The 25,366-nt window shown below is 43.7% G+C and overlaps 1 protein-coding gene across 1 annotated transcript in view; it reads left to right on the forward strand.

Moving 5' to 3' along the window:
* Positions 1-25,366, forward strand: part of UNC5D (unc-5 netrin receptor D) — a 545,977-nt gene that overhangs the window by 477,993 nt on the left and 42,618 nt on the right. Inside the window, exons 9-11 of the mRNA XM_047092087.1 lie at positions 899-1,084; positions 4,720-5,097; positions 9,950-10,034. Coding sequence (XP_046948043.1) covers positions 899-1,084; positions 4,720-5,097; positions 9,950-10,034 — 649 coding nt within the window. The remainder of the gene's footprint in view (positions 1-898; positions 1,085-4,719; positions 5,098-9,949; positions 10,035-25,366) is intronic.

Raw genomic sequence — 25,366 nt, forward strand, 5'->3', positions numbered from 1 at the left:
GCAAAGTACAACTAGCAGACGAGTTGGGAAACAGCTACAACCTATCTTGGGGGTTGGGAAGACACCCACATTCTCAATTCAAACTAACGCTTTTATTTTTGCTTTGCCTATGCATTCAATAGGATGGAGTAGGAGAGGTATGGGAGAAACAGCATGTGCCCTTTTAGAGACCAGTCCTCTTTCGCAAAAATGTATTAAGTCTAGCATTTAATGGTGCTGGAAAACGTTGACCGTGGACATCGGAGCACCTAGGACCAAAATCTCCATATCTCACAACAGAAATTCTCTCATGATGATTGTAAATACGCTAACCTGATGTTGTCGATGTTCTCTTAAACTGAATGATTTGTGCCAAAGCTAAAATGCCTATTTGTGAGCTCTGGTCTTCTCTCTCTTGACTCCTAGACTGTGTCTGACCTTCTCACCCTAGCCCACTCTCTGTGAATGCATGTGCCCCACGTCATATATAAGCAGAACAGTTCACCCATATTTTGTCATTGTATGTGGATCTCATGTCCTCCCTCAAATAAAAATAAGATGCAAAAAAAAAATACTTTGCAGGTAAATATGACTTTCTAAACCAAGTAAATTAAGGAGTTGTCTGCTTTTACTTGAAAAATATTACATTCTTTGCAAAATTGATTGTCTTTAAGATTTTATTATGTGGTAAGCTGCCCTAATGCAGTCAAGATATTTGACTAGCATCCCTCTGATTTATACAGGGTATTTTAGAAACATGATTATGTGTGAAAGAGAGTATAACTTATGGCTAGCTGCATATGTCATTTTCTCTGAAAAGTAGCTCCAAAAATCCAATAGCATTTCATTTTGTATCCCAGGGTGGTTCTTCGGCTCTGTGCCCATGCTGGCCATTTAGGATTTCTCTTGTGTCTTTCAGGCATTGAGAATGCCAGCGACATTGCTTTGTACTCGGGCTTGGGCGCTGCCGTGGTGGCCGTTGCAGTCCTGGTCATTGGTGTCACCCTTTACAGACGGAGCCAGAGTGACTATGGCGTGGACGTCATCGACTCTTCTGCATTGACAGGTGGCTTCCAGACCTTCAACTTCAAAACAGTCCGTCAAGGTCAGCGGCGTAGGGCCCCCCAACACCTCGTCCTCAGGACCATAGAGACTACGCTCACACAGGACCCCCAGTGTTCTTCGGCCCTGTGTGAAGGTAGCTCTTGGCACTGGGAGCCGCTAACCTAGTTGTCTTCACACATTAGGAAGCCAGGCTCGGTCGCGTAGTCTGCCCAAGTCCTTGGCTACTATGAGAATGAATGGATCTCAGTTTCCCATTCATTCACAACATTTTTAATGAGGCACTTCCATCTTTGACATGTAGTAAACTTAGCACGTTATTTTATCTCAGATTAGCCAACGTTCTGTTTTAACAAGCCTGCTCTGAGGATATTTAGTGAACTAAAATGCTGATTATTCAAGTCTGAAAACCAACCACTTTACTATAACCTCCCATGTATAGGTATTATATACTATGTACTAGGTGGAGTTATTTGGGTTACTTCTATCTTATATAAGTTAAAAGGACTTTAGATAATATACGATAGGTCAGTTAGCCAGCGGGGGAGGGGAGGGATGAAGTTCCCAGCCTTAACGACTCTCACCTGCTGCCCAGTGGAGGCAATCTTTTGTTGGAGGGAGAAGGAAATCTGTCATGTCAAACTATGGCAGTACTCCTTTTCCAAACAGAGCCATTTAATTCTCTTATGTGAACCAAATCCGTTTCTGATTGCAAGATGGAGATGAGCCATACGTGGTTTCTGGTTTCGGGCTTAGAAAAAAAAATGAAGCTGTCTCCCTTCAGAAAGGGTGAAGTGTTCCACCTTGACCCTTACTGTCGATATTGTCACCTTTATTTCTATTTATTGCGCGTAACTAGCGCCAGTAGCCCCGGACAAGAAGTCTCGCTGCATGGCCGTGATTGAGTAGCAGTCGGGTTCTGAAGTGGAACCCAAGCATGCGAGAAACGGGGAAATGTCTGGCAGAGACAAAATGCTTTCCTGCTTGCCACTCACTTCTGGGCACCAAAGTTTCAGGGCTGAGTCTGCTTGGCCTCAGAAAGGGACACATCCCCTTGACTTGTTTCATTAGAAATAAATGTAATGAAGAACGGATTTGTTTTTAATTTTCTTTTTAACCTTTGTATTTTGAGGGACAGAGAGAGTGCATGATCAGGGGAGGGGGAGAGAGAGAGGGAGACACAGAATCCAAAGCAGGCTCCAGGCTCTGAGCTGTGGGGCTCGAACTCACGAACCGCGAGGTCATGACCTGAGCCGAAGTCGGACGCTTAACCCGCTGAGTCACCCAGGTGCCCCAAGAACTTATTTTTATACTACATGAGAAACTAGAAATCTTTCCATCAAATAAGATACCAGTGTCTTAGACAATAACCTTGTAAAACAGAAGAACGACAGTAGTATGCGAGACAGAGGCTTTGAAGTCAGAGAGAGTGAATCCAAAATTGCTATATGACCTAGTTAATTATTCTCAGTGTTTACAGCTTTAAAATGGCAATACTAATATCCACCTCAAAGGGTTCTTGTGAGGATTAAACTACTTGGAATGACAAGGATTAAAAGCCCTTGGTTTATGGAAGGTGCTCAACGAATGTAGCGAGTATCAGTCCAGAAGCTAGTGATTTCCTCTTACTTTGGCACAGGATGCCAGTGTGTTCCATAGAGCAGCAGGTGAGGGGGTGGTTCCCTCGCCGAAGCATTTGGAGAATGCTGACTTGGGTAAGCTCAAACACATCTCCATCTTGCGGGTCTCCTTAGAGCTTGCATGTATTGTGACTCTGGAAAAGAATATATAGCCTTTCCAAACTTCCTTTACCATTTTGTTTTTATTTTTAACCAAGACTATCCCAAAGCTAGTGATAAAAGCAAAAATCCTTTATTCAAATTCTACTCTCTCCTACGTTCATTGTGATGATGCACCTCACCTTGATGCTCCGATGATTTGCACCCCGCGTTGTTGTAGAGACCTCCCTTTCTGGGCACATAGAGCTGGAACCCCAGGAAGGTGAGCAGACTTTTAAACAGAAGGCCATGGAGTTGACCAGGAAGTTTCAAAAGGATTTCCAAAATGAACTGTGGGGTGATCAGGTCGTTGTCCCTGATATGCCCACTCTCTTCAACCATGGACTTTTATCATATGTACATACTTTTATAATCAGGCATTTTCTCCTTAAGTTAGACTTCAGTGTAACTCTAGGCAATATTTTTGCTGCTTGGCTTCCCATAAACTTGGAGGGTCTTTTCCATAAGCTGGGAGGGTCTTTTAAGAGTGGCCAAAAGCTAAACTTCAGAAGGTGAAGGTTTGAGATAAAATAGCCATGAGCCTCAGGGATGCGATTTTTCAGGTCTCAGCGGAAAGGCCTGAGACCTGAATGCTTTTCAGTTGTGACACGGTTCTTACGTCCCCTGCCTTGCCTGGGAAAACCAAAACAAGAACAAGGCTGATGCCTGTAGAATTCAGTGCAGTTCCATTAAAAAGCTCAGCTCCTTGATTGTGCCTGTGTCTTGACACGAGAACCTCCAGCATGGGGGAAAAAAAAAAAAAGCCTCATCAAGGAGCCTTTAGATCTACAAAGTCCTCTCTGACTTTGGATTCTTCGAGCATCAGAACAAGAGGTTGGGAAAGTCAGGGTTATAGATTTCCTACTGGCATTGCTACAAATTATGAAGATGGAAAAACAATACAATATGGCCTGGAATTGCAACATTTTCAAAAATATTCTTTAAACATTTTGTCAGGCCCCCAAAGGAAAATTGTTTAATATGGTTTGGGTTTCAATTTGAGAAGTCACATTGACGGACTGATATGGGTGGGAGGTTTGGGACTGAGGGTTATTTCGTTATTCACTAATAAATGGGATTATTTCATCACAAGAAAATATCACAGCATTTCTTTTTAATATTAGGCTGAGAAAAAGATCGGTGAGCCCCAGACGATGAAAGTCCAATTTCTCATGGTTTTGTAAAGATTTTTTTTTCATTTGTTTCAAGACAGAAAGGAAGCCCTTCTAAGCTGCTCCCCACGTAGAATCGGAGCCTCGCTGTCCCCATGTGGTGCCTCCTTTCCCTCTCAGAGTGACATATACTCAGACATGGAGTGATATGATCCTCATGGTCCCCTGACCCTTTTGTTCTGAGGACGCATCATTTCCTCTCCCAGCTCCACAAACTGCCCAGAATTCCACGTGAGACGGGCTGTCACCAACGCCTCTCTGGTTATAAACAGCACTACCTAGTCACCGTGCTGTGTCACCTTTTACCATTTAAAATGAACAGATGTTATTTTTGCTCCAAACTGGATTGCAAAACATTTCTTCCTTTTTTTTTTTCTTGAAGCTTCTCTCTGCCAGTTAAAATAATCACATAAACAATAATACCGTAGTCAGTTGCCTGACACAGTGCCAGAAATACTTGTTTTGAAAAGATGGCATGCCAGGAACTCTGGAGAATGAGTGATTGTGGTCAGTGGCATTCAGAGAACCCGCTGTGAGAGCCGGAGCTCCCCATCCCAAGGCTCTGGTCACCGTTGACTGGCCTGTGAGAGCTGCCGTAGACACTCAGCATGGGCCTGAAGGGCGGCTGGCAAGCTCACAGGCGGTTGTGCAGTGAGTAGAGGCAGAGGCGAGGGGGTAACCGTGACGCCTTTTCGTTTCCGAGTGACAGATCGATTTTCTTTCACCAGGTAACCCCCTGCTTCTGAATTCCTCCATGCAACCAGACCTCACGGTCAGCCGAACATACAGCGGGCCCATCTGCCTACAGGACCCGCTGGACAAAGAACTCATGACAGAGTCTTCGCTCTTTAACCCTTTGTCCGACATCAAAGTCAAAGTTCAGAGCTCATTCATGGTTTCCCTGGGAGTGTCTGAAAGAGCTGAGTACCATGGCAAGAATCATTCCGGGACTTTTCCCCATGGAAACAACCGTAGCTTTAGTACGATGCACCCCAGAAATAAAACACCCTACATCCAGAATCTATCATCACTTCCCACAAGGACAGAACTGAGGACCACTGGTGTCTTTGGCCACTTGGGAGGACGCTTAGTCATGCCAAATACAGGTGGGTGGTAAGTGTGCGTTTGTGTCTTTCCGATCTGTTTCAGCATTTTAAATTTGCACAATTATGTCCCATAAGTTCCATTTTTTAAGATGTTTACCATCCTTGTGTCACAGCTACAAACACTGTGATTCCAGAAGTCTACTCGATTTACACAGTAACTGACCCAATACATAGTATCAGTGTCCATAGACCTTGCTGTGATGTTACTTTATGACAAGCAATGATAAAGGTTCATTATGGAGTTGCCCTTTTGAACGCAAACTTCGGTGCCAGGGCTATACCATGCGTACAATTAGTTCTCAAGAATTTTCTTCTTCCTTTTGGTTAGAGGGGAGAGTTTCTTAATGTTTTGACAAGGCTACTTAAGGTGTACAGGCCAGTGCACTTTAACATGACATCCTATCAATGGATTTGTTTCCATCTGAGACCTAACTGGCTGGCAGAAGAGGGCAATGTCTCCTCTGATTTCTAAGCAACAAGAGTTAGGTAGTGCAATGAATCATCGCCGTTGGCCACTGACAGGAAAGAGGATCCTGCATCTGTGTTCTAGAACCACCAGACCGCACTGAATCAGGACCATCGGGGGCCTCGACAGACTTCTCCCTGAGGTCCAGCTGACCGCCCTCTCCAAATCAATCATTTTGTCCTCTAAAATGAAATCTGTACAAGGACTAGCCCGAAGCCACCATTCCAGCTAACTGGCCTGATGGTAGCTTAGTGACTTGACACCATGTTTTACGTTGATAAGTGTTGTCTTGTTCTCCTACGTCAGTTGCTTCCTTAAAAATAGCCCTCAAATGCAGCCCTACTCATGATTTTCTTTTCTAGACTTGGAATTCTCGAAATCTTCTTTGGTCAGTGGTTTAAGACATAGTAAGAATCTCCATTTAAATATGGAAAACGATTACATCATTGTGTGATGTAATCCTCCCTGGTCATAATTGGTAGTCAGGAGCCTCAATGCAGAAGGAGTTGGTCAGCCCTACTTACCAAGCACTCTTCTTGGAGGAATCTATAAACTGGAAGCATGGGTTCTGAAGAAAGAAAATGATGCAAACCCCTCCCTAAGGATAGGAAATAGTCATCAGAATCATAGAAAATTGCATTTTGTCTTATCTTTGCTTCCTAACCTAGTAGGTGGCACTTGGGAGGCCCCAGGTAGTTATTGGTTCAATCAGTTGGCCCACACCCCTCCTCTCTCTTCCCATCATTGTGTTTGTTTACACATATGTGGAGGGTGGGCCAAGATCAACCCATTCATTGGCTTTAATGTTCATCAAAGAAAGTGAGATAAAATCATAAAACAGATTTTTCTTTTTCTTCCCCTTTGATTCGAGAAGCACTTGTGTTGAAAACTGAAAGTTCTTTTCTTTAAAAAAAAAAATGTTGATTTGTTTTGAGAGTGAGAGAGAGAAAGAGCAGGAAAGGGGCAGAGAGGGAGAGGGAGAATCCCAGTTAGGCTCCACGCTGTCAGCACAGAGCCCGATGTGGGACTCAAACCCATGAACTGCAAGATCATGACCCGAACCAAAACCAAGAGTCCGATGCTTGACCAACTGAGCCCCGCAGGTACCCTGAAAACTAAAAGTTCTGATAGCACTGTCTGACTCCCAAACATTTCCTCTGTGAAGAGGCATTTTCAGAGTTTCACAAGGAAGCCCTGGACAAGATTGAAGCTGTTCACTGGGAATGAGTTTGAGGAAAAATAAGTGTGGGGAATTGAAACATATGCTCTGTTATTTGCAGAACATAAATGCAAAATATGCCCTAGGGGACTAAAGTGTAAAGAAGCAAGACATAGCAATTAAATTGTTCTAATGCCATCCATCCTGAATTATCGTATGGTGCCTGGCAATGATTTTTCAAAAAGGTTGGGATGGTCCCCTTGCTGTAGAAATCATTTATTATGCAAAATATGAAACGAGAAACTCAGACAGGTGGTTCTGTTGTCATATCAAATAAAACGCTGTTGGGGTAGCAGGCGGAGTTTGGGGGGGAGTATATTTTTGTAATCAGAGATAACTGGTGAGTGACATACTGAAAATGGGCACTCATTGGGGCAGTTGGGTGGCCCCGTCAGGCTTCCAACTCTTGACCTCAGCTCATGTCATAATCTCACGAGTTGTGAGTTCAAGCCCTTCCTTGGGCTCTGCACTGACAGCACAGAGCCTGCTTAGGATTTTCTCTCTCCCTTTCTCTCTGCTCCTCCCCTGTTCATGCTCTTTCTCTCTCTGTAAAAAAGAAAGAAAATGGACGGAGACATAAAGCTTCCCCACCATGCCTCTCCTTCTTAAGATAAAACTTACCACCAACCACAACCCTGCCTCTGTGTATGACTGTCTTCTATCTCCATTGACAGTTTGCATGTTTAAGTAGGAGAAGCATGTTTGAAAGATAATCATACAATTTCTGATTGAAGGATAGATGACGTAGTTTAAAGTGCTAAGGATCCTGTAGAGTCAGGTCGTATTTAGGAGTATCATGAATAATGTTTCAGCCTGAACCCTTGAATGAGATATGATCTGTTCATCCCTTTCTCAAAAGTCCACATACATATTTATTCTGATTTGATCTGGGAGTTGACCATCAGGCACTGATGAGCTCAAGAAAAGATTATGTCTCAGAATCTGGCTTAAAAAAAAAAAAACTATTTTTTTTTTTGGAGAGAGAGAGAGAGCATGAGCAGAAGAGGGACAGTGAGGGAGGGGCACAGAGAGAGGGAGAGAATCCCAAGCAGGTCCCGTGTCATCAGTAAAGAGCCCCACACAGGGCTCAATCTCACGAACCGAGAATGAGCTGAGCCCATATCAAGAGCTGGATGCCCAACCGACTGAGCCACCCAAGTGCCTCCTGGCTTTTTTTAAAAAACAGTTCTGGATCCTAATCCTTCATGTATTCAGGATTTGTGTTTCAAATGCCTACTCTGTGCCAGGCAATATACAACGTTATTGATGTAATAAGCCATCATTGCTTTTTTATTTTAAACACACTATTTCAAAGTTTAGAAAAGGCGAATTAATCAACGTGTCAGAAAACACAAAGTGATTATCTGGGGTGGCAGTCGAAGAATTGACTATACAGGGGGCACAAGGCAACCCTGGCCAGAGGCAGCGTTCTGTATCTTGATTATGGTGGTGATTACATGACAGTATTCATGTCAGAAACTCATCAGTTTGTACTCTCACAATGGGTACAATTTATTGCATGGGAACTGTACTTCACTAAAGGAGAAAACAGGACAAGAAAAATGAGAACACAATGAAGTTCATCTTTGCGGTCAATTGCCTAAGGTGGCATCATTGCTTGAGGATAGCCACCCTTGCCTCTGTATCTAAAGAATAAGGGCTGAATGTCTCTGTTGCCATAAGGGCCTAGATAAGCCAAAAGGGAGGCACCTGAGAACAAGCGCTGTGTCAGACTGAGGGAGAATACAGAATGTTCTAGGGTGTATATTCAGACTGACAGCCACACACACTGAGTAGCCTGTGCATTACAACTTCTGCTCAGCAGAAGAGAAAGATGTCCTGGAGTCCACTTCATTTAGCAACTGCATTTGAAAAAAGGATGGGAAATAAAAGAGGAACCTGATCAGAGGCTTCTAAGTATGGCAATTACAGTTCCATGGACATCAAAGCCCAGCATATAAATGGATACTCTTGCTGAAAAGCTGTAAGCAAGATTTAAACGTGCCTCATTCTTAGTGCTGGCAAAAGATACTGATGATAACTAGCATGTTACTGAATAATGCTCATAAATGTTCATCACAAATAACTTGTTTTGCAGCGCGTCCTTGCATTCCTTGATTCTGCCGCGGCAAACAGGCACACAGAAGGCTATCAGGAAAGACTGCCATCTCTGGATGTAAATTACCATCGGCAACCTGAAAGCTTTCTGTGCAATTACATTAGCTCTAATGAAGGGCGGGAAAGTGAGAACTGCATTATTCAAAGAATAGGAGGATGCCCTGAGATTTTATTTTGTGATCTTACTGTGCCCCTATTTCATTTCTTTTTATAAACAAGAAGCTACGTTAAAGAGATTCTCTGCCCTCTTGGGACTCCCCTCTCTCGGCCAGTGTGAAATAGTGACTTCGCAGGAGGCAAGTGGAGAGAAGGGGCCCTTTCAAGCGCAGTGTGATGTGCCTTCCTGGGCCTGGGTGATGGGATTTTACTGAAGTTAGGCTACTGAGTCTTTTCCGATTTGACACCAATGTGAATATGGTTACGTCGCCTTTTACCTGCCATCTATTTTAGCTTCTGTTTGCAAACATAGGATCAAATACTGGCTATACAACAACCTACGGGGTCCCTAAGTTTATCCATGCTTTTTTTCCTTTTTCCTGCAGTTTTCTTGACAAAAGGCAGTACTCCGTTGATCGCCTCTTTAAACTTACTTTAAGGTGCATAATTCTAAGACAGTTTCATACCAGGCCTTCGCAAAGCATTAGATGGCTCGCCCATCATCTCAGACACCTTTTTAGGAAGTGACTGGATAGAGACAAGACACAGCAATACCTTTGTAAATTTAGCAACGGATTAACTGATACACTGATCAACTCTTACATTCTCAGATACTTTTGCTCGTGCCTGGTCTCTGGACACCCAGTCTTTTAAGAGAATTTTTAAAAACGCTTGGAAGGCCCTAACGAAAAAACTAACTTGACTACACAGAGGAGTAACATGGTCCTCTTTTATGTCACTGTTGGGAAACCACAATTTCTCCATTTAAACTTCCCAAGGACGATCAGGATTTCATAAATTGCTGTGATGTATGAGCCCCTCACAGTGCTCAGCTGAGTGCTTCAGGATAATCGGAAACTCTACAGATAACCTCTTGGCTTTTTCTGTTTTAGGGGTGAGTTTGCTCATACCACATGGCGCCATCCCAGAAGAGAATTCTTGGGAGATTTATATGTCCATCAACCAAGGTGAACCCAGGTGAGAGACAGAAAAGGGCGGCATATTCATGACATCTTAAATGTGGGCCGGCGGAGTTGCTGAAAATCTGAAGTTTGTTAAGATAATCTGACAGGGAGAGCTATAGCTGAGATTTGCGTTACTTGACCATATGGAGGGAAAAACCAGTTGCACAACTATTGGCCAAAATGAAAACACCCGTAGCCAGTTCCACAATTTTGGGTAGCTAATCTAGCTCACCAACATCTAGACCGCAGACGCCAAATATAAAACAGTGAATCGGTGGGCAGGTCATTAGCAGGGCGTCTCCATAAACACTGACCACCTCGCATACTCCTCCTCTCAAAACAAAACAAAAAACATTCCAGGAGGTGCTCTTCGGTGGCAGACCTTGTGCACATCCTGAAAATGACGGACCTGTCACCTCTTCAGGTTAGCAGAAGCCCTGCTCCAGGCTGAGAGAGAGGATGTCTCAGCTAATTTTCCTCCATGTAAAAATACCGTCTGCATTGCAATAGCTTTCAGATCTGACAGATTTCAGCAGCATTAAATTCAATTACATGAACAAATACAAATCTTGTCGCAGTCTTTTAATGAAACTAGTGGGTTGTTTTCTTGGCGCAAGTATAATATTTGTGGAAATGTTGCTTGCCTCCACACAAGATAAACCTCACTCCTCTTTAGAAAGCAATTTCTCTCCTAAACTGGATATATATACCTCTGGCATTTTCAGTCTTAACATCTTGATTATTTTAGACTAGATTTTTGTTGTTGTTGTTGTGAGCAAAGAACACATGAAGGAAAAACACTGGAAGGAAAAACAGCCAGAGAAGCAGATGGTTTGAACAGATTCTGATAGCTGTCTCCATAAAAGGATTTGTTGGTGCCCAGTGGTTTTAACTTTCTGCTCGAGAGAGCTTGGGCGGAATGGAAGAAAAGGTTCTGCTAGCTGGCTATTGGCAAGGCTCTCAAGAGGGTTCACGAATAGGCCTTGCTATTTCCTCAGTCCTGTGGAACTAGATCCCTTACCTGCACACCTGAAGGCATGCTGTGGTCTAAACATCTCCACGTGCAAACAGGGGCAACCAAGGCGCAGAAGGGAGTGGGAGAGTTTATTTAGAATCTCAGTTAAGCAAACCTAGAAATGGGAGTTTCCTGGATAAGAATCACCTCTTTTGTATCCCTTTGGTTGGTTTATAGAAGAAATCATACTTGTTTAAAAGTTTAGGTCAGGGTCCCTTATACATATATCAAGGATGAGGCAGGATCTAGTCAGCCTGCCTGAAACACGGCGTTATGCAAACCTTCACCTCCTGCTCCCTTCTCCTTACAGTCCATGCACTGAGTCTGCGTTCATATCTGTCCTCTCAAACCCAGTGTACTTCTACCTCATGACATGAGAAGCAACCTAGGGCTAGTGCACATTTTCAAAGGCACCCAATTTACAATTACCTCAATCCCCGTCTCTTACTAGAAGCTGCCACTTAGGAGGTCAGAGCTAGAATGTGCCAACAGGCATTAAACAGACAAGGACTTATGTGGGAAATACCACTTGAGGCATCTTGCAATTGAAAAATAGGAAGGAGAAATACATTAAAAACATGCCAGACCCCACAGACCTCAAAAGACAGGTTTGGCCTGAGGTGGTCATTCCCTGGACCACACCACTAGCTTTGTGAAGGTAACCAGTTTGGTTTCTCCATCTGGAACTAAGGTGTGTGTTTATTACTGCTGTCCAGGAAGATAGAAGCAGGAACAGCTAGTTCATCCAAGACTTCCGATCTAGGAGGTGTGCCTTTTCCTAGTAAACTGAGAATAAAATGCAATTGTAAGCGGCACATGTTCCTTTTTCATGTTGCTAAAACCTTCCCAGATGTTCCTGCCTCTTAAGAAAATGGCCAGTCTCCAGGCTACTGCTCATTTGTCCTCACTCCCTTTTGAGAAGCTCCAAACAACTTACAAAAAACAAAACAAAACAAAACAAACAACTCCACTAAAAATAGCAAATTCCTTTCTACAACTTTTCTTAAACTTGGTGAATTTTTTCCATCCCTGCCAGGATGCTGCTTGGCTCTAAGTTCTTCAGCTTTTAATCCTGTGGTTCATCAGAAGGCCACTTACATAGCTATCTAGTGTCATCTTTCCTTGTAACGTCACTTAAAAACTCATTTTCATCTTACGCTGCCTTTCTGTCATTCTGAACCTGTGCTCAGAGTGGCTTGGTTTTCTCAAAGTCCACAGACCTGGAACAGCACTGCTCTGTCTCCTTAACCTCTGACATTCCATCACTTACACACACAGAATTGCAGTCAAATCTTCCAAACTTTGTGCCATATTTAAAGTCTATTCCATTTTCCTATTGAGGAGATATATCTGTTGCTTTTTTCTGAGTTACATCCCTGGCATAACAGGTTGATGATTTAGCGGAACTGTCACTGATCCCATTGATCCAAATTCAGTACCAGATTCCCAGAGACGGGGCTGTGTGGAATGAATCACAGGCTTAAAATAACTCCCTGTATTCAAATAGGCTCCGATGCTTATCTTTTGAAATTTGGGTAGGTTTTAAGTAAGGTGGTTCACTGTATGAACTGAATGTACCCAGTCTCTCTTGGGAGGTCCTACTTCTATTGCTGGGAAGCCTCCAAGATCACTTTGTACTTTCCGCTAAATGGAATGATGTCACTCTTCCTCAATGTCCCTGCTCTGTGTATACTTTCAGACTTGAACAATCATTCTACTGAGTCGTTTCCACCTCCAGCAGCAATCTGGACCTTTGGTTGCTCATAATGCTTAGGAAATTAACTCTGTTGACTTTTTGTACATATATACGTATTAAATGGTGTGCTGGCCAAAGACTTTGCATTCCTGGAAAAGTAATAATTACCTCTGTTTCATTGTAACTTGCAAAGTGCTCTCCCATGCGTTGACTCATTTGGTTTTTAATGTTCAAAAGAAGAGGATTTTGTACCAATTTTAGAGATGAGGGGAAAAAAAATCTTAAAAAATGAAGGTTCCAAGAAGCAGAGCAGATTTCCAAGGGCGTGTTACCTCACCGGCTGAGCTGGGATTTGACTTCCAGATATCGGACCACAATTCCAGTGCTCACAAACTAAAGGATGCCGTCTCTTCCTGATGTGTGAGACTTTACGGAAACCACTTTCTGACTTTGCACTCCGCTTCTTGGCCCCTGTAAAGAGGCATCCTCGGGAATTGGTCTGTATGAGTGTGGAAAATTAGGAGAGGCAGAAAGGCAGGATCAAGTTGAACTTTCCTGAGAAGTACATTGGGTAAATTGCTTTGTTGCATTATAGAATTGAGAGAACAAAGACTGGAAACAGGTTCCACTAAATTGCGGAATCTGTTTCCTGAGCTCAGTGGCTAGGCGTGTGAGCTCAGGCATCAGAAGCCCTGGGTTCAGATCTAAGTTTCACTATTATCCACATGACCTTAGGTAAGTTCATAAGACTCTTTGTAACTCAGATGTGTCCTCGTCTGGAAAACAGTTGGTCTCTGCCTTATAGGGATGTTGTGGGATTGCACGATACGCAGAGATACAAAAATCTAAAAGATGACAAAATACGTATTCTTTTCCTAATTGCTACACGTAATATTTGACAAAGCATTCTACCTAGAGTATGTGCTCTAATCGTCACCCCAGTCCTTTATGGCAAACAATTATAGAAGTATCCGAACTTTAATAGATTTGAAAATGAACACCAAGAAAAGTCAGTAAGCTTGACTTAGGGTGTAGATTGTCTGGCTTATCATGTGTTTTGATATGACATCACAATCCCTACCTTAAGGCACAATTAGGTATATTATCCATGAATCTAGTAAGGCATGTTTGGAGAGAGATGAGGCTTATGCCTAATAATGGGAATACACCATGAAACGGACAGGGAGGCGCCCAAATTTGGGAAGACAGTGATGACTTTGCAACTCAGTGTGGGATCTCATAGAAAACAATGGGAAAAAAAAAATGACCCCTAATCTAGTCTAAGGATTTACAAATGGGGTGTGAAGGGAGTGGATTCCAGGAGATGTCACTTCACCTGATTCTAAAACATCAGTAGAAATTAGCCAGGCAAGGAAAGGTGTAAGGGCAGTACCTCAATGATTTCCAGGCCCAGGATATATTTTCCATTATCGTTATAGTATAAGAGGGGTAGGGGAGAAGTCTGTAAGAGTGACTAAATCAGATATTTTTCCCTGCTTTGAAGTCATTATCTTAAGCAGCAGACCTGGCATAGATAGGACAAAGAGTTAGGTTTCACACACTGCCCTGTTCACAGATTAGAGGATGCTTAGTGACGTCACAGGAACAGGAATTAGACTAGCCTCGCAGAAAGGCAATGGCATGAAGTTGGGGCTGCCGGAACTAATTTCTGGTAGAACCCCTTGGGCTCCTCCTCCAGGATCAAGGGTATTTAAGCAGCTGGCCCAATGCTAGACTTAACCTCCTTTACTGTCGACCCCCTTCGGAGGGCAGGAAACCAGCACTGATCATTCTCAGAAAGCATGTCTCTTTTCCCAAACTTCAATTTGAAAGAAATTTGGGGTTGTCGTTGTTGTTACATTTCTACAGGAGCTTTCTGGGGGACATTTTTTTCATCCTCTCTGATCAGGTTTTGATAATTTTTTATGAAGTCTAGGTGTTCTAGGGGTACTTGGGAGGCTTGTTCGGTTGAGCGTCTGACTCTTGATTTTGGTGCAGGTCATGATCTCATGGTTCGAGGTATTGAGCCTCACATAGGACTCTGTGCTGACAGCACGGAGCCTGCTTGGGATTCTCTCCCTCTCTCTCTCTCTCTGCCCCTTTCCCACTCGTGAGCACCCTCACTCTGTCTCAAAATTAATAAACTTTAAAAAAATGAAGGTGTTTCGGCAAGGGAATCAAAATGTCATTTCAGAGACCCGCCCCCCACATATATTGCAATAAGAAAATGATGTGGATGTGGCACAGCCTTCCCTCTGCCCCTCCCCCAGCGCCTGCACCCCTCCCTACCCCTTAGTCAGAGAGTAGAGAACTGGACCAGAAAATTATTATATGGAGCTTTCTTCCAAGAAGCAATAAAATGAAACCAAAGGCAAACACTCATCTCTTTTTCCAATTACACTGTCATGTGAATATCCCTGACCAAATGCTTAAACTGGAATTGGAAATATAAGTAATCTTACCCAAGAATTTACAAAAGGACACATATTTTGGCATGTGAGCTCACCCCAGATAGAGTATTTCCACGATTTTTTTCTTCTGTTTTTTGTTTGTTTGCTTTGTTTGAATGGATGGCGCCGTGGGTGCTTTTTGGGGTGAAGATCAGAAAGCGGACATGGTGGTGTAATGACACGTTACCTGTTTTTAGGGTGCCTCGACAGTTCAGTGGTTTTAGTAGCAAAAGCGTGAGGTAAGACCAAATGCGAGACTAGGAGGACACAAAAAGTCACCCTGGGAAATGAAGAGAATTTCTTTCCCCTAGTAATGGCTCACAATTAAACACGGCGGTGGAGGCCACTCCCGAGGAACGACTTCCTGTAGCTTTGCCTCCCTGATAGCAAGGACAGTGCACACACACACACACACACACACACACACACGCCCTCGCACATCGTGCCTGACAGGAGATATAAGCACTCAGAAACACCTGTAGGCTGTTTGACCTCATTTCTAGAAGAGTAAAAAGAAAACCTGGATATGTATGGCCATACTTGCAATATTGAAATTTTAAAGAAATGAGTCTGTAGTATAGATCAGTGTTTATGTTAAAGCAGGCATTTGAGGCCATTCTAAAACCTCTCGCCCCAGTAAAAGGGGAAGCCCCATTCACTTTTCCTGGGGCTTCCTGGTGCTCTGATTTCTCACAAGGTAAGGAACCCCTGCCACCAGGCTCCCGCAATTAGTGCGGCGGTCCCCGGAACAAGAGCTTTGGCTCTACCCTGACACCAGGTGACTGGTCAGGCCCCTGCCCCAGGGGAGAAAACCCGGCTCAAAGCTTCTGGGTGGATTTGCACCTCTATCCGCCTTCTCCAGCTTGGGGGACTTCCTCACTGGGTTCTGTGGCAAGCCGTCCACAGCTCAAGCAAAAAAACACGGCACCTTCTCACCGCAAAAAAGTTGGGGACTTCTGGAAGTTTTCACAGTGATTATTAGAGCTTAGTGTAGTCGATGACTATTAAGCCCCCAGTGTCTCTGGTACAGCGGAGCAGGATAAAATACAATCCCTTCTCTAAGGAGTTTATTTCTGCTGGAGGTGGATGGTTGTGGAGGACAGAGGTTGTATATATGTAGCAGAATGATGTTTGGGAGTACAGTGGACTTTTTCTGGATTTCTAAAATTGGCAAGAGTCAGAGCTGATTTATAAAAAGAGAGAGAGAAGTGCCCCCAACATTCTAATTTCAGAGCTTTTCCAGCTATTATGCCAAGAGCTAATTTTCCCACCTCCTTGTGGAACCTCCCAAGAAGCAGCATTTCATGAGCATGGATACCACCGCTCCATGACCCACTCACGCACCATATCCTCTCTCTTCCTATTGATAGAAGAATGGGAATGTCACATTTTGTAGGACTACAGGTATCAAATAATAAGAAAATAGGAAGTCACATTTTGCAGGAGTACAGGTATCAGAAATGGCTGAGTCCACTCCCACCAAAGTCAAAGAGAGTAGCCCCAAGAGAATTACTCCTAACATTTGGATCATCTGCAGGATCACTGGGCACACTAACACTTGATTTCCTCATCGTTTATAAGTTTGCTGACTTGTTCCATGCTGCTAACGCCAAGGAGAGAGGGGCGTCATTCCCAGGTTGCCATATTCCCAAGGGATGGAGAGGATTAACCCTAGCCAGGGAGGGGATTGAAAACAGGTTTGCCAGGGGCCACTTCAGTGTGAGGCAAAGAAGTCAGAGAGCAGGGTCAAGATGCTGCCAGATGGGGGGCAGGTGGCAGAAGTAACTGGAACCCACAAGGAACTGCAGATCCGTAACAGTAACTGTTTGCAATCCCATCACCCGCACCCTCTGTCGGGGAGGTCTTTTGGAGCATAGTCACCACCCCTACCTGTACCGAAGCCATTAAGGATCATCTTAAGTCATCCAAGAAAATACCACCACCTTGCCACACAGAGTTATGTAAGGAGACGGTGTGTGTTTTCCCCTCCCTCCTTTCTACCATAATGCCTTATGGATAAGCTCATGGAGGAGGGAACACAGGAGGGAGCAGACAGCCTGCTCCCTAGTTCCAGACCAAGTTCTAGAGCCCTGTGTATGTGCGTGTGCATGAGTGTGTGGACACGTGTGTCTGTGCGCATGGGTACTGGAGGGTGCGGGTGGAATTTTGATTCCGATATAAGATTAACTTTTTAAAATGGTTTTTGGGTTTCATCAGTTTAGTAAATAAAACATTTAATAGTTACAGAATCAAAATGAGAGGTCTTCAAGGGACCCTGCTACCACGAGCGGTTCCACTAAGCATACTTGTTAGCAATTATAGCTGACCCCTTGACATGGGTTTGAACTGTGCGGGTCCACTTACATGCTGATTCTTTTTCTATAAGTACAGTACTGTAAATGTATCTTCTCTTATGATTTTCTTAACATATTATTTTCTCCAGCTTACTTTATTGGAAGAGTACAGTATATAATACATGTAACATACAAAATACAGATGAATCAGCTGTCTATGTTATTGGTAAGGCTTCCAGTCAATAGTTTGGCTATTAAGTTTTGGGGGAGTCAGACTTCTACAGAGGTTTTCAACTGTGTGAGGGTCAGCACCCCCCAACCTCTGCATTGCCCAAGCGTCAACTTGTACTAGGAAAACTAGGGCCCCCTAATATCATAATAGATGAAGCCCCCAAAGCAAATCCACGTAATCAAGTCACTGATGATACTGCAGTGTGATACCTGGGGTAACAAAGGTAAACAAATGGTAACCAGGAGTAAAGGGATAGACTCTGTTTAAAGGCTCAGGGAAGGTTTCCAAGAGGAAGGAACAATTGACCTAAAAACCGAAAATGAGTAAAAGACATTCCAGTCAAAGGGAATAGAATAGTGCCTTTGCACAGCATCGTTTATTTTGGAACTAAGCAAATCTCAACAAAATTTGAAAGGAAGAGTAATAAAGACTAGATCACGTAGAGGGTTACTTGCTGCTGAGGGGAAACTGACATTTACCTGGCACATAGGTGTTGAGGTGGCTTAAACTTCAGGAGACCTGCTCATATTTACATTTCCCGTATATTATCTTCAGCTTTATTTCCACCACCACTCCCCAAGTTCAAGTCTTCCTTCTATCAGTACCCTCCTTGCAAGCACAGTGAAAATATGCCTTGTTTGCCTGCACAGTTATTAATAACGCCCTTCTTCATCCTCAGAAGTATCTGAGTTTGGACAATAAATCGTAGTCACTCTACTTTTGAGTGTCCTTGTCTTTGTTGTGCACAAGAGATTGTGGAGGGGGGTGGTGGTGTTAATGTGAAAGAGATAAAGGTGTTGAAGATAATTCTCAGAATTCTGCCTCGGGAACTGATGATTAACTAGTCGAGAGAGATTTGCCAGCTGAAGGTCACCTGAGAGTTTGCGATAATAGTTGCACCAGGAGCCACTTTGGATTTCTTTCCAGGGAGTAAACACAGCCCTTTGACGTACAGGAACGGGGGTAGAAAGGAAATTAAAGAATAAATCAATGAAAGGCAAAAATACTATTTATAACCAAGACGAAAGACAATTGCTGAACAGAAAAGTCCCATGTGGAGCTTTGGGCCAGACCATGTGGCAGCAAAATGTGACAATAGTGGGCATAGACTATGCCTGCCTGCTGCGTGCAGAGCACAGTCTTCTGCTTGCCTTTGTTTTCTTTGCCCCCCTGGCTGGGTAAGAATCCGCCAACCCTGGAGTCCACTGAGGTGAACTGATAACATGCATAACTTGTCAGGAAACTTGTACAGACTCACTCATTGGCATCACCTGAGAGATAAAGACTGTTTCGAAAGGCGATGATGGAGGAGAGTGAGAACAGAGGGGTTCCCAAGGCCGAAGTTCCCACCCCACCATGCCATCTACAGCCTGCTTGGCTGTGAGCAAGTCATTTTCTTTCTCTGGGCCTCAATTTATCATCCAGAGGTCTTGCATATTATTAGCAGCATTCCAGGATTTTGGTGAGGACAATAAAGTGACATCATATATGAGAAGTCCCATGTGAAATATAAAGTGCCATACAGATGGTACATTTTGATATTTTCTTTCATATAGCCTTATTTTTTTTAATGTTTATTTATTTATTTTGAGAGAGAGAGAGAGAGCGCGCGCGAATTCCCAGCAGGCTCCACAATGCCAGTGCAGAGTCTGACATGGGGCTCGATCCCCCCAAATGCAAGATCATGACCTGAGCTGAAATCAAGAGTCAGACACCTAACTGAGCCACCCAGGCGCCCCTAACATTATTATTTTTTTTTTTAATTACATAGATACCAAGTTCTCTAGAGTCCGTGGCATTTGCTTTAGTCTGTCCCAGTGATGCTGGGCTCTTCTCTTTTGACTGCTACCACATTTCTAGACTCAGAAGAAAGATTAATTCGGTGAGACAAACATATTAACTGCTCACTTTAAAACCAGAGCCTTGTGAAGATACAAAGGACTCCCTGCATCAATTCCTTTGAGTCTACCTCTCTCATTGTGACCTATGACTTCTACCTCAGAGGCATATGATATGGGTCCAACATTGGAATCCAGGGGGCTGGTGTTCATATTAGGAGATCAGTGACCAGTCAAGCTGGACAGGCGGCTGATGCCACATTGAATGAGCTTTGTCAGGCTTTTCTTGCTAGATAGTGATGGATAGAAGCAAACAAATTGTTTGGCGCCATTTGTGTTCAATGCCCGGACATAGACTGGAATCCTGCCTGTTGCTTCAAGTGAGTTTTAGAAATTTTTATTAGAAGAATCAGAATGACAAACATCTATCCCTTGAAGGGGATTTGGCAATAATGAACCCTCTATCAGGCAGAGGGAGCTGCTGAGGAAGGAAGGCTTTTTAAGTAACAAGAAAAGGTACTCTTGACCGCTAGTGCAAGGGGGAGCAAATTGCAGCCCCTTTGGGAAACACATTAATTCTTTCAGGTTACCAGTGCCATGCAGTGTGATCAAAGGGGCAGTTAATCAAATGGTGTCTTGAAGGGTTAATGCACCTTTAGCCAAAGACTGTGCTCTTGACTGCACTGAAATCACAGTGGCTTCCTCACAGAGTCATTTAGGTTAGAATATCATGCCATTGCCCCCAAAACGAGAGGATGGGAAGAGAAGAATTGAGACAGAGGGAAGAGGGAGGAGAATTCTCACGTTGTCATTTTATGATCTGCTTTTTTTTTTTTTTTTTTTTGGAGAGAATTTCCCCCTACGATGCTCATTACCGTTCCTTCCACGTCATGCCCCTTGGTCCACAAACAAATACGCATAAATAAAAATTGCCATCACTTTAATCAAAGTATATTTGAAGCCCCTGTGAGCTCACAATGTGAAGTGATTAGAACGGTCTAGAGGAGTCTTTAATTAAAGATGCCATTGACAAGATAACAATGGTTTGTGAATGTTGTTAATAGATCTGAATGGAAGGTGGACCCTAATTCAATAAGAGGAAAGTCATCGGTTCATGAGTTTGATTGCGCATTGTAAAGGAACACCACATACTGTAATTATTTTTATTTGTATGTGTCATCATCTCTTTTATTGCCCATGCTGGAAGTAGAAATAACCTGTCCTATTAAGATATTTAATATATATCATCCTTTCCACTTCACTTAGTTATAGCCTCATAAAAATGCTGGGAGAACACACCAGCCCACACTGAGGCTGCCCTCTGTGCTTTCTAAGACAATCCACACACCCTTTAAAAAATCTGAATGATGAACCTCCTAAGTCCCTCAGTTCTAATCTCTGAGACAAACCAGTAGTAACTTCCTAGGACTCCATAAAGCTGTAGGCAGACATGGAGTCTCATTCTGGAAATAAGGACGGGCATGCTGGTGGCTGACACAGTGGAGATAACCCAAAGGTCAACTGATACCTTGGTCCAGTGGTGTGGTGTCTTGGAGACCACAGGGGACCAGGAAGCAGAAGCAGAGAGATCCCTAGGTTCTGACTTTAAAGTGAACAAGCCACGAAAAGCCAGGTGGTAGACCGAAGAATGCTCCCCTCACCCACCCAAAGATGTCCACGTTCTAATCCCTGGAGCCTGTGAATGTTATCCTACATGGTAAAAGGGACTTTATGGGTGTGATTAAGGTTAAGGACCTTGAAAAGGAGAAATTACCATGCAGGTGGGCTCATGGAAGGGTCCTTATAAGAGGAAGGCGGGAGGGCGCCTGGGTGGCTCAGTCAGTTGAGCTTCCAACTTCAGCCCAGGTCATGGTCTCACGGTCTGTGAGTTCGAGCCCCGCATTGGGCTCTGTGCTGACAGCTCAGAACCTGGAGCCTGCTTCGGATTCTGTGTCTCCCTCTCTTCTCTGCCCCTCCCCTGCTCGTGCTCTGTCTCAAAAATAAATAAAAACATTAAAAAAAAATTAAGAGGAAAGCATGAGTATCAGAGACATGTAAGAAACATGTAGTGGCAGGTGGAACAGGGGTCTCCAGCTAAAAAATGTGAGTGGCCTCTAGAAGCTGGAAGAGGCAAGGAAATGGATTCCTCTAGCACCCCAAAAAAGGAACACAACCTCTCTGACACCTTCACTTGAGCTCAGTGAGCTTCCGACCTGCAGAACTGTATGATAAAACATCTGTGTTGTTTTAAGCAAGTCTGTGGTACAGCAACAATGGAAACTACCACAAGCTTCTGTTGCAACCAGTGTACCTCAGTGCCCTGCTTTCCTAAGGCTCAGTCCCTACAAATATCCCCTCCTAACTCTCATGCCAATGTTTTACCTTAGAAATGCCAGGTTTGGGGGAATGTGTCCCGAGGAACATCTGTTCCTTCGACTACCTGCCTCTGCACATAACCCTCAACCACCACCACTAACAGGAAGGGAGATTCTAGTCCCCCGCTCTATCTCAAGTGAGGTATGACTTTGGCCATGTCACTCCACCCCATGTTATGCCCTGTGTTTCCTCATCTGCACAATGATGGTATGGGGGCTGACACCTTGTAGGTCCTTTCCCAGCCTCAAATAAAATGATCCTAGAAATAGGACTCAGGGTTTGGTCCAGAGGAGTCTGGTTCCCCCATTCAAAATGTCTGGGTGGCTCAGTTGGTTAAGCGTCTGACTTCGCCTCAGGTCATGATCTCGTGGTTTGTGAGTTCGAGCCCCGCGTCGGGCTCTGTGCTGACAGCTCACAGCCTGGAGCCTGCTTTGGATTCTGTGCCTCCTTCTCTCTCTGCCCCTCCCCCACTCATGCTCTGTCTCTCAATAAACATTAAAAATGTTTTTTTTAATAATAAGTGTAAATGAACAGAAAAGTAGGCATAAAACTATCCTAGCTGTGTGCTGCATAGACCCACACACCCCTGTTGCCTGTCACTGTAAAGTGTCTCAATGAGCCGTCATTCCACTTCTCCTGGTAAACAAGCTGAACACAAGCCCGACACTGCATGAAAGATGAGGCTTAAATTGTATCTAGGAACTGGTGGTTTACAGGTGATTTGTGATTCCTTTAGTATATTAATTGGTAAACACCTATGCACGTGTGGGTAAACTAGAGCCGTTTAACATATGCAAACACTTTAGTCTCTCAGTGTGGTTTTGCTCACATCGCAGCAAACTCAGATACGCACTCTGGTGCCAATCGTAATTCCCCTCCTACCCCATCCCCCCCTCATGCCATCTCCCCTCCTGTGATCCTATTTCAGATAATGTCGTGTGGGTGACCCAGATCTTTAAACCCTTACCTGGTTGAGCCTTATGCTTCTATCCTCAGCGAATTGTGCTTGTCGCTTGTTGTAATCCACTGTTCTGACTGCTCCTTTCCCCACCCCAACTAATGGAATATAATGACTTGATGAGCTATAGCATTATTTTCATTTATTTATTTATTTTAATGTTTATTTTTGAGAGAGACAGAGAATGCGAGTGGGTTAGGGGCAGAGAGAAAGACACACAGAAGCAGAAGCAGGCTCTGAGCTGTCAGCACAGAGCCCGACGTAGGGCTTAAACCCATGAGCTGTGAGATCATGACCTGAGCCGAAGTCGGACGCTCAACTGACTGAGCCACCCAGGCACCCCGATAGCATTATTTTCAGTCACTGCTAATCAACCCTCCCAACCCAACATCCTTGCTTATCAATCCACAGGCTGTTTAGAGACAGGAGAGGTAGGACAGTCCCCGTGTGGTTGTCTTTTCCAACACCATAGCATCATCCAAGGCCTTAAGATTGAGTATTTAACCTTGACCAGCCACCAACTTGCATTTCAGAAACCTTCCCTCTCTGTATTTGACAGCTGCCAAGCCCCCACTGTGTGAGGTGTAGCTCTGGCTATTTTCCCAAGATCTACACAACTTTTCTCAAACGTTCATGCCAGGGCTACCTTGCATGGGAGGAAGAAAGGAAAAAGCATTGGTTCCTGGGCCTTGTCCCAGAAATATGGAATTGAACTCTTAATTGCTGGTGTCCACAAGTATAATTTTAAATAGCTTCCCAAAGATTTATGGACCACTTTATAGTTTCAGGACCATTTAAACACCTTCAAGGAATCTACTGTGATAAAGAGAATATTTTGCTTAACTTCTTTTTCCCCTGTTCTGCTCCTCACCCCCTATTCTCCCTTTCCAAAAGTCTTTTCTTAAATGGCAGTTATGGAACAAAAATCCTCAGGTGACCTGGCTGGGGTTGAGTGATGAGCCACGCTGGCTTTCAGGGGCCCATTTCTGTAGGAGGTTCTATGATGTCATTTTCCTGGGGCTTATCTGAAAGGTCTGGTCAGAGCTGGAGAATGAGACAGGTGTCTAATTCAAAACAACAGAAATAAGAAACCCAAACCCTGTGATTTTCATCCACAGCAATGTTAACATTCAGGTCAATATAGGAGGATTTTAATGAAAAGAGAGAAAGAATAATAGTTAACAGTGTGTACCTTCTTGGGTAGGAAACTTAGGAAGCTGGAGCTACATTGTTTTCTGAGCTCTAATTTTAAGACTAAGTACAGCTTCCATCTATCTGCCCTTTATGTCTATTCCATTAAAATATGATTTAATTATGTATCGACCCGGGGTCTGGCATAGTAAAACTATCATTACTCTCCTGCCTGCATTCCTGAGTGATACTCTGGGTAAAGGTGATCAAACCTACATTAATCTATAATATAGACCATAAGGAGGAAAGGTGGGAACCGTAATTACCAAGCACAGCATGGCAGACAACAACAACAATGAAAATCTCATCTCGAAATCTGGAGCCGGTTGTTTCCCTTGAAGAGAGTGACGCATTCCCAGCCCAGAATCGGGTCAAGTAATGTTGAGAGCAAAAGCAAAATGTGCACAGATCCACCTCCAGACCTGCAGTGGTTAGCAGCTGCCACCTCGGAGCCGCCCTTGTTCAGCGCGACCTTCGTGGCCAGTGGTGTGCAGGTGGGCGCTGCCGAATGACAGTCACTACGTGGCTGGCTGGTGTGGCCAGCGTGGCCAAGCTTGGACCAGCTTTGCACTGCCAGCAGCAGCACCCCTCACCTTCCAGCACACGTTTATGCAGAAGTCAGTGACCCCGCTGATTTCATTATAAGAAGTCTAGAAAAATTTTCCCTGGGCCCCTATCTCCATTCATTCATTCATTCATTCATTCAAAAAAAAAAAAACCTACTTTTGACACAACTTCAAACTTAAAGAAAGGTTGCAAGAATAATACCACTTCCAACCATCCCATACCCATATTCACCAGTGTTGACATCTTACCAGTTGGCTGTATTCTGCTCTCTTCTCTCCATATGTGTACTTGTGTGCATATATGCACAAAATACATGTCTACAAACACACAAGTATACATATGTATTCTTGTAACTGTTATGAACAAGATGTGCTTTGATCCCTGGATACTTGATTGTATATATCCGAGAAAGGAATTATCTTGCATAACCACAGCACAATTTTCAAAATCAGGAAGTTAACAGTGAGACAATTCTATGATCTATCCCACCAACCTTACTCAGATTTCGCCTGTTATCTGAATAACGTCCTTTATATCTACCGTCATGTGCCTTTTAGTCCCCTGTAATGTGGAGCAGTTCCTAAGTCTGTCTCTATTTTATGACATGGACAGTTTTAATTTAAGAGTGATCAGTTCTTTTGCACAATGTCCCTCAATTGGAGCTTGTCTGATTCATAGTTTCCTGTGGCTAGACTCTGATTATGTGTTATTGGCAGGAATGTTACAGA

The sequence above is a fragment of the Lynx rufus genome, unplaced genomic scaffold, assembly GCF_022079265.1.
Source record: "Lynx rufus isolate CCGP_SWC_20201006 ecotype Redwood Valley unplaced genomic scaffold, mLynRuf1.p SCAF_3, whole genome shotgun sequence".
Classification (NCBI taxonomy): domain Eukaryota; kingdom Metazoa; phylum Chordata; class Mammalia; order Carnivora; family Felidae; genus Lynx; species Lynx rufus.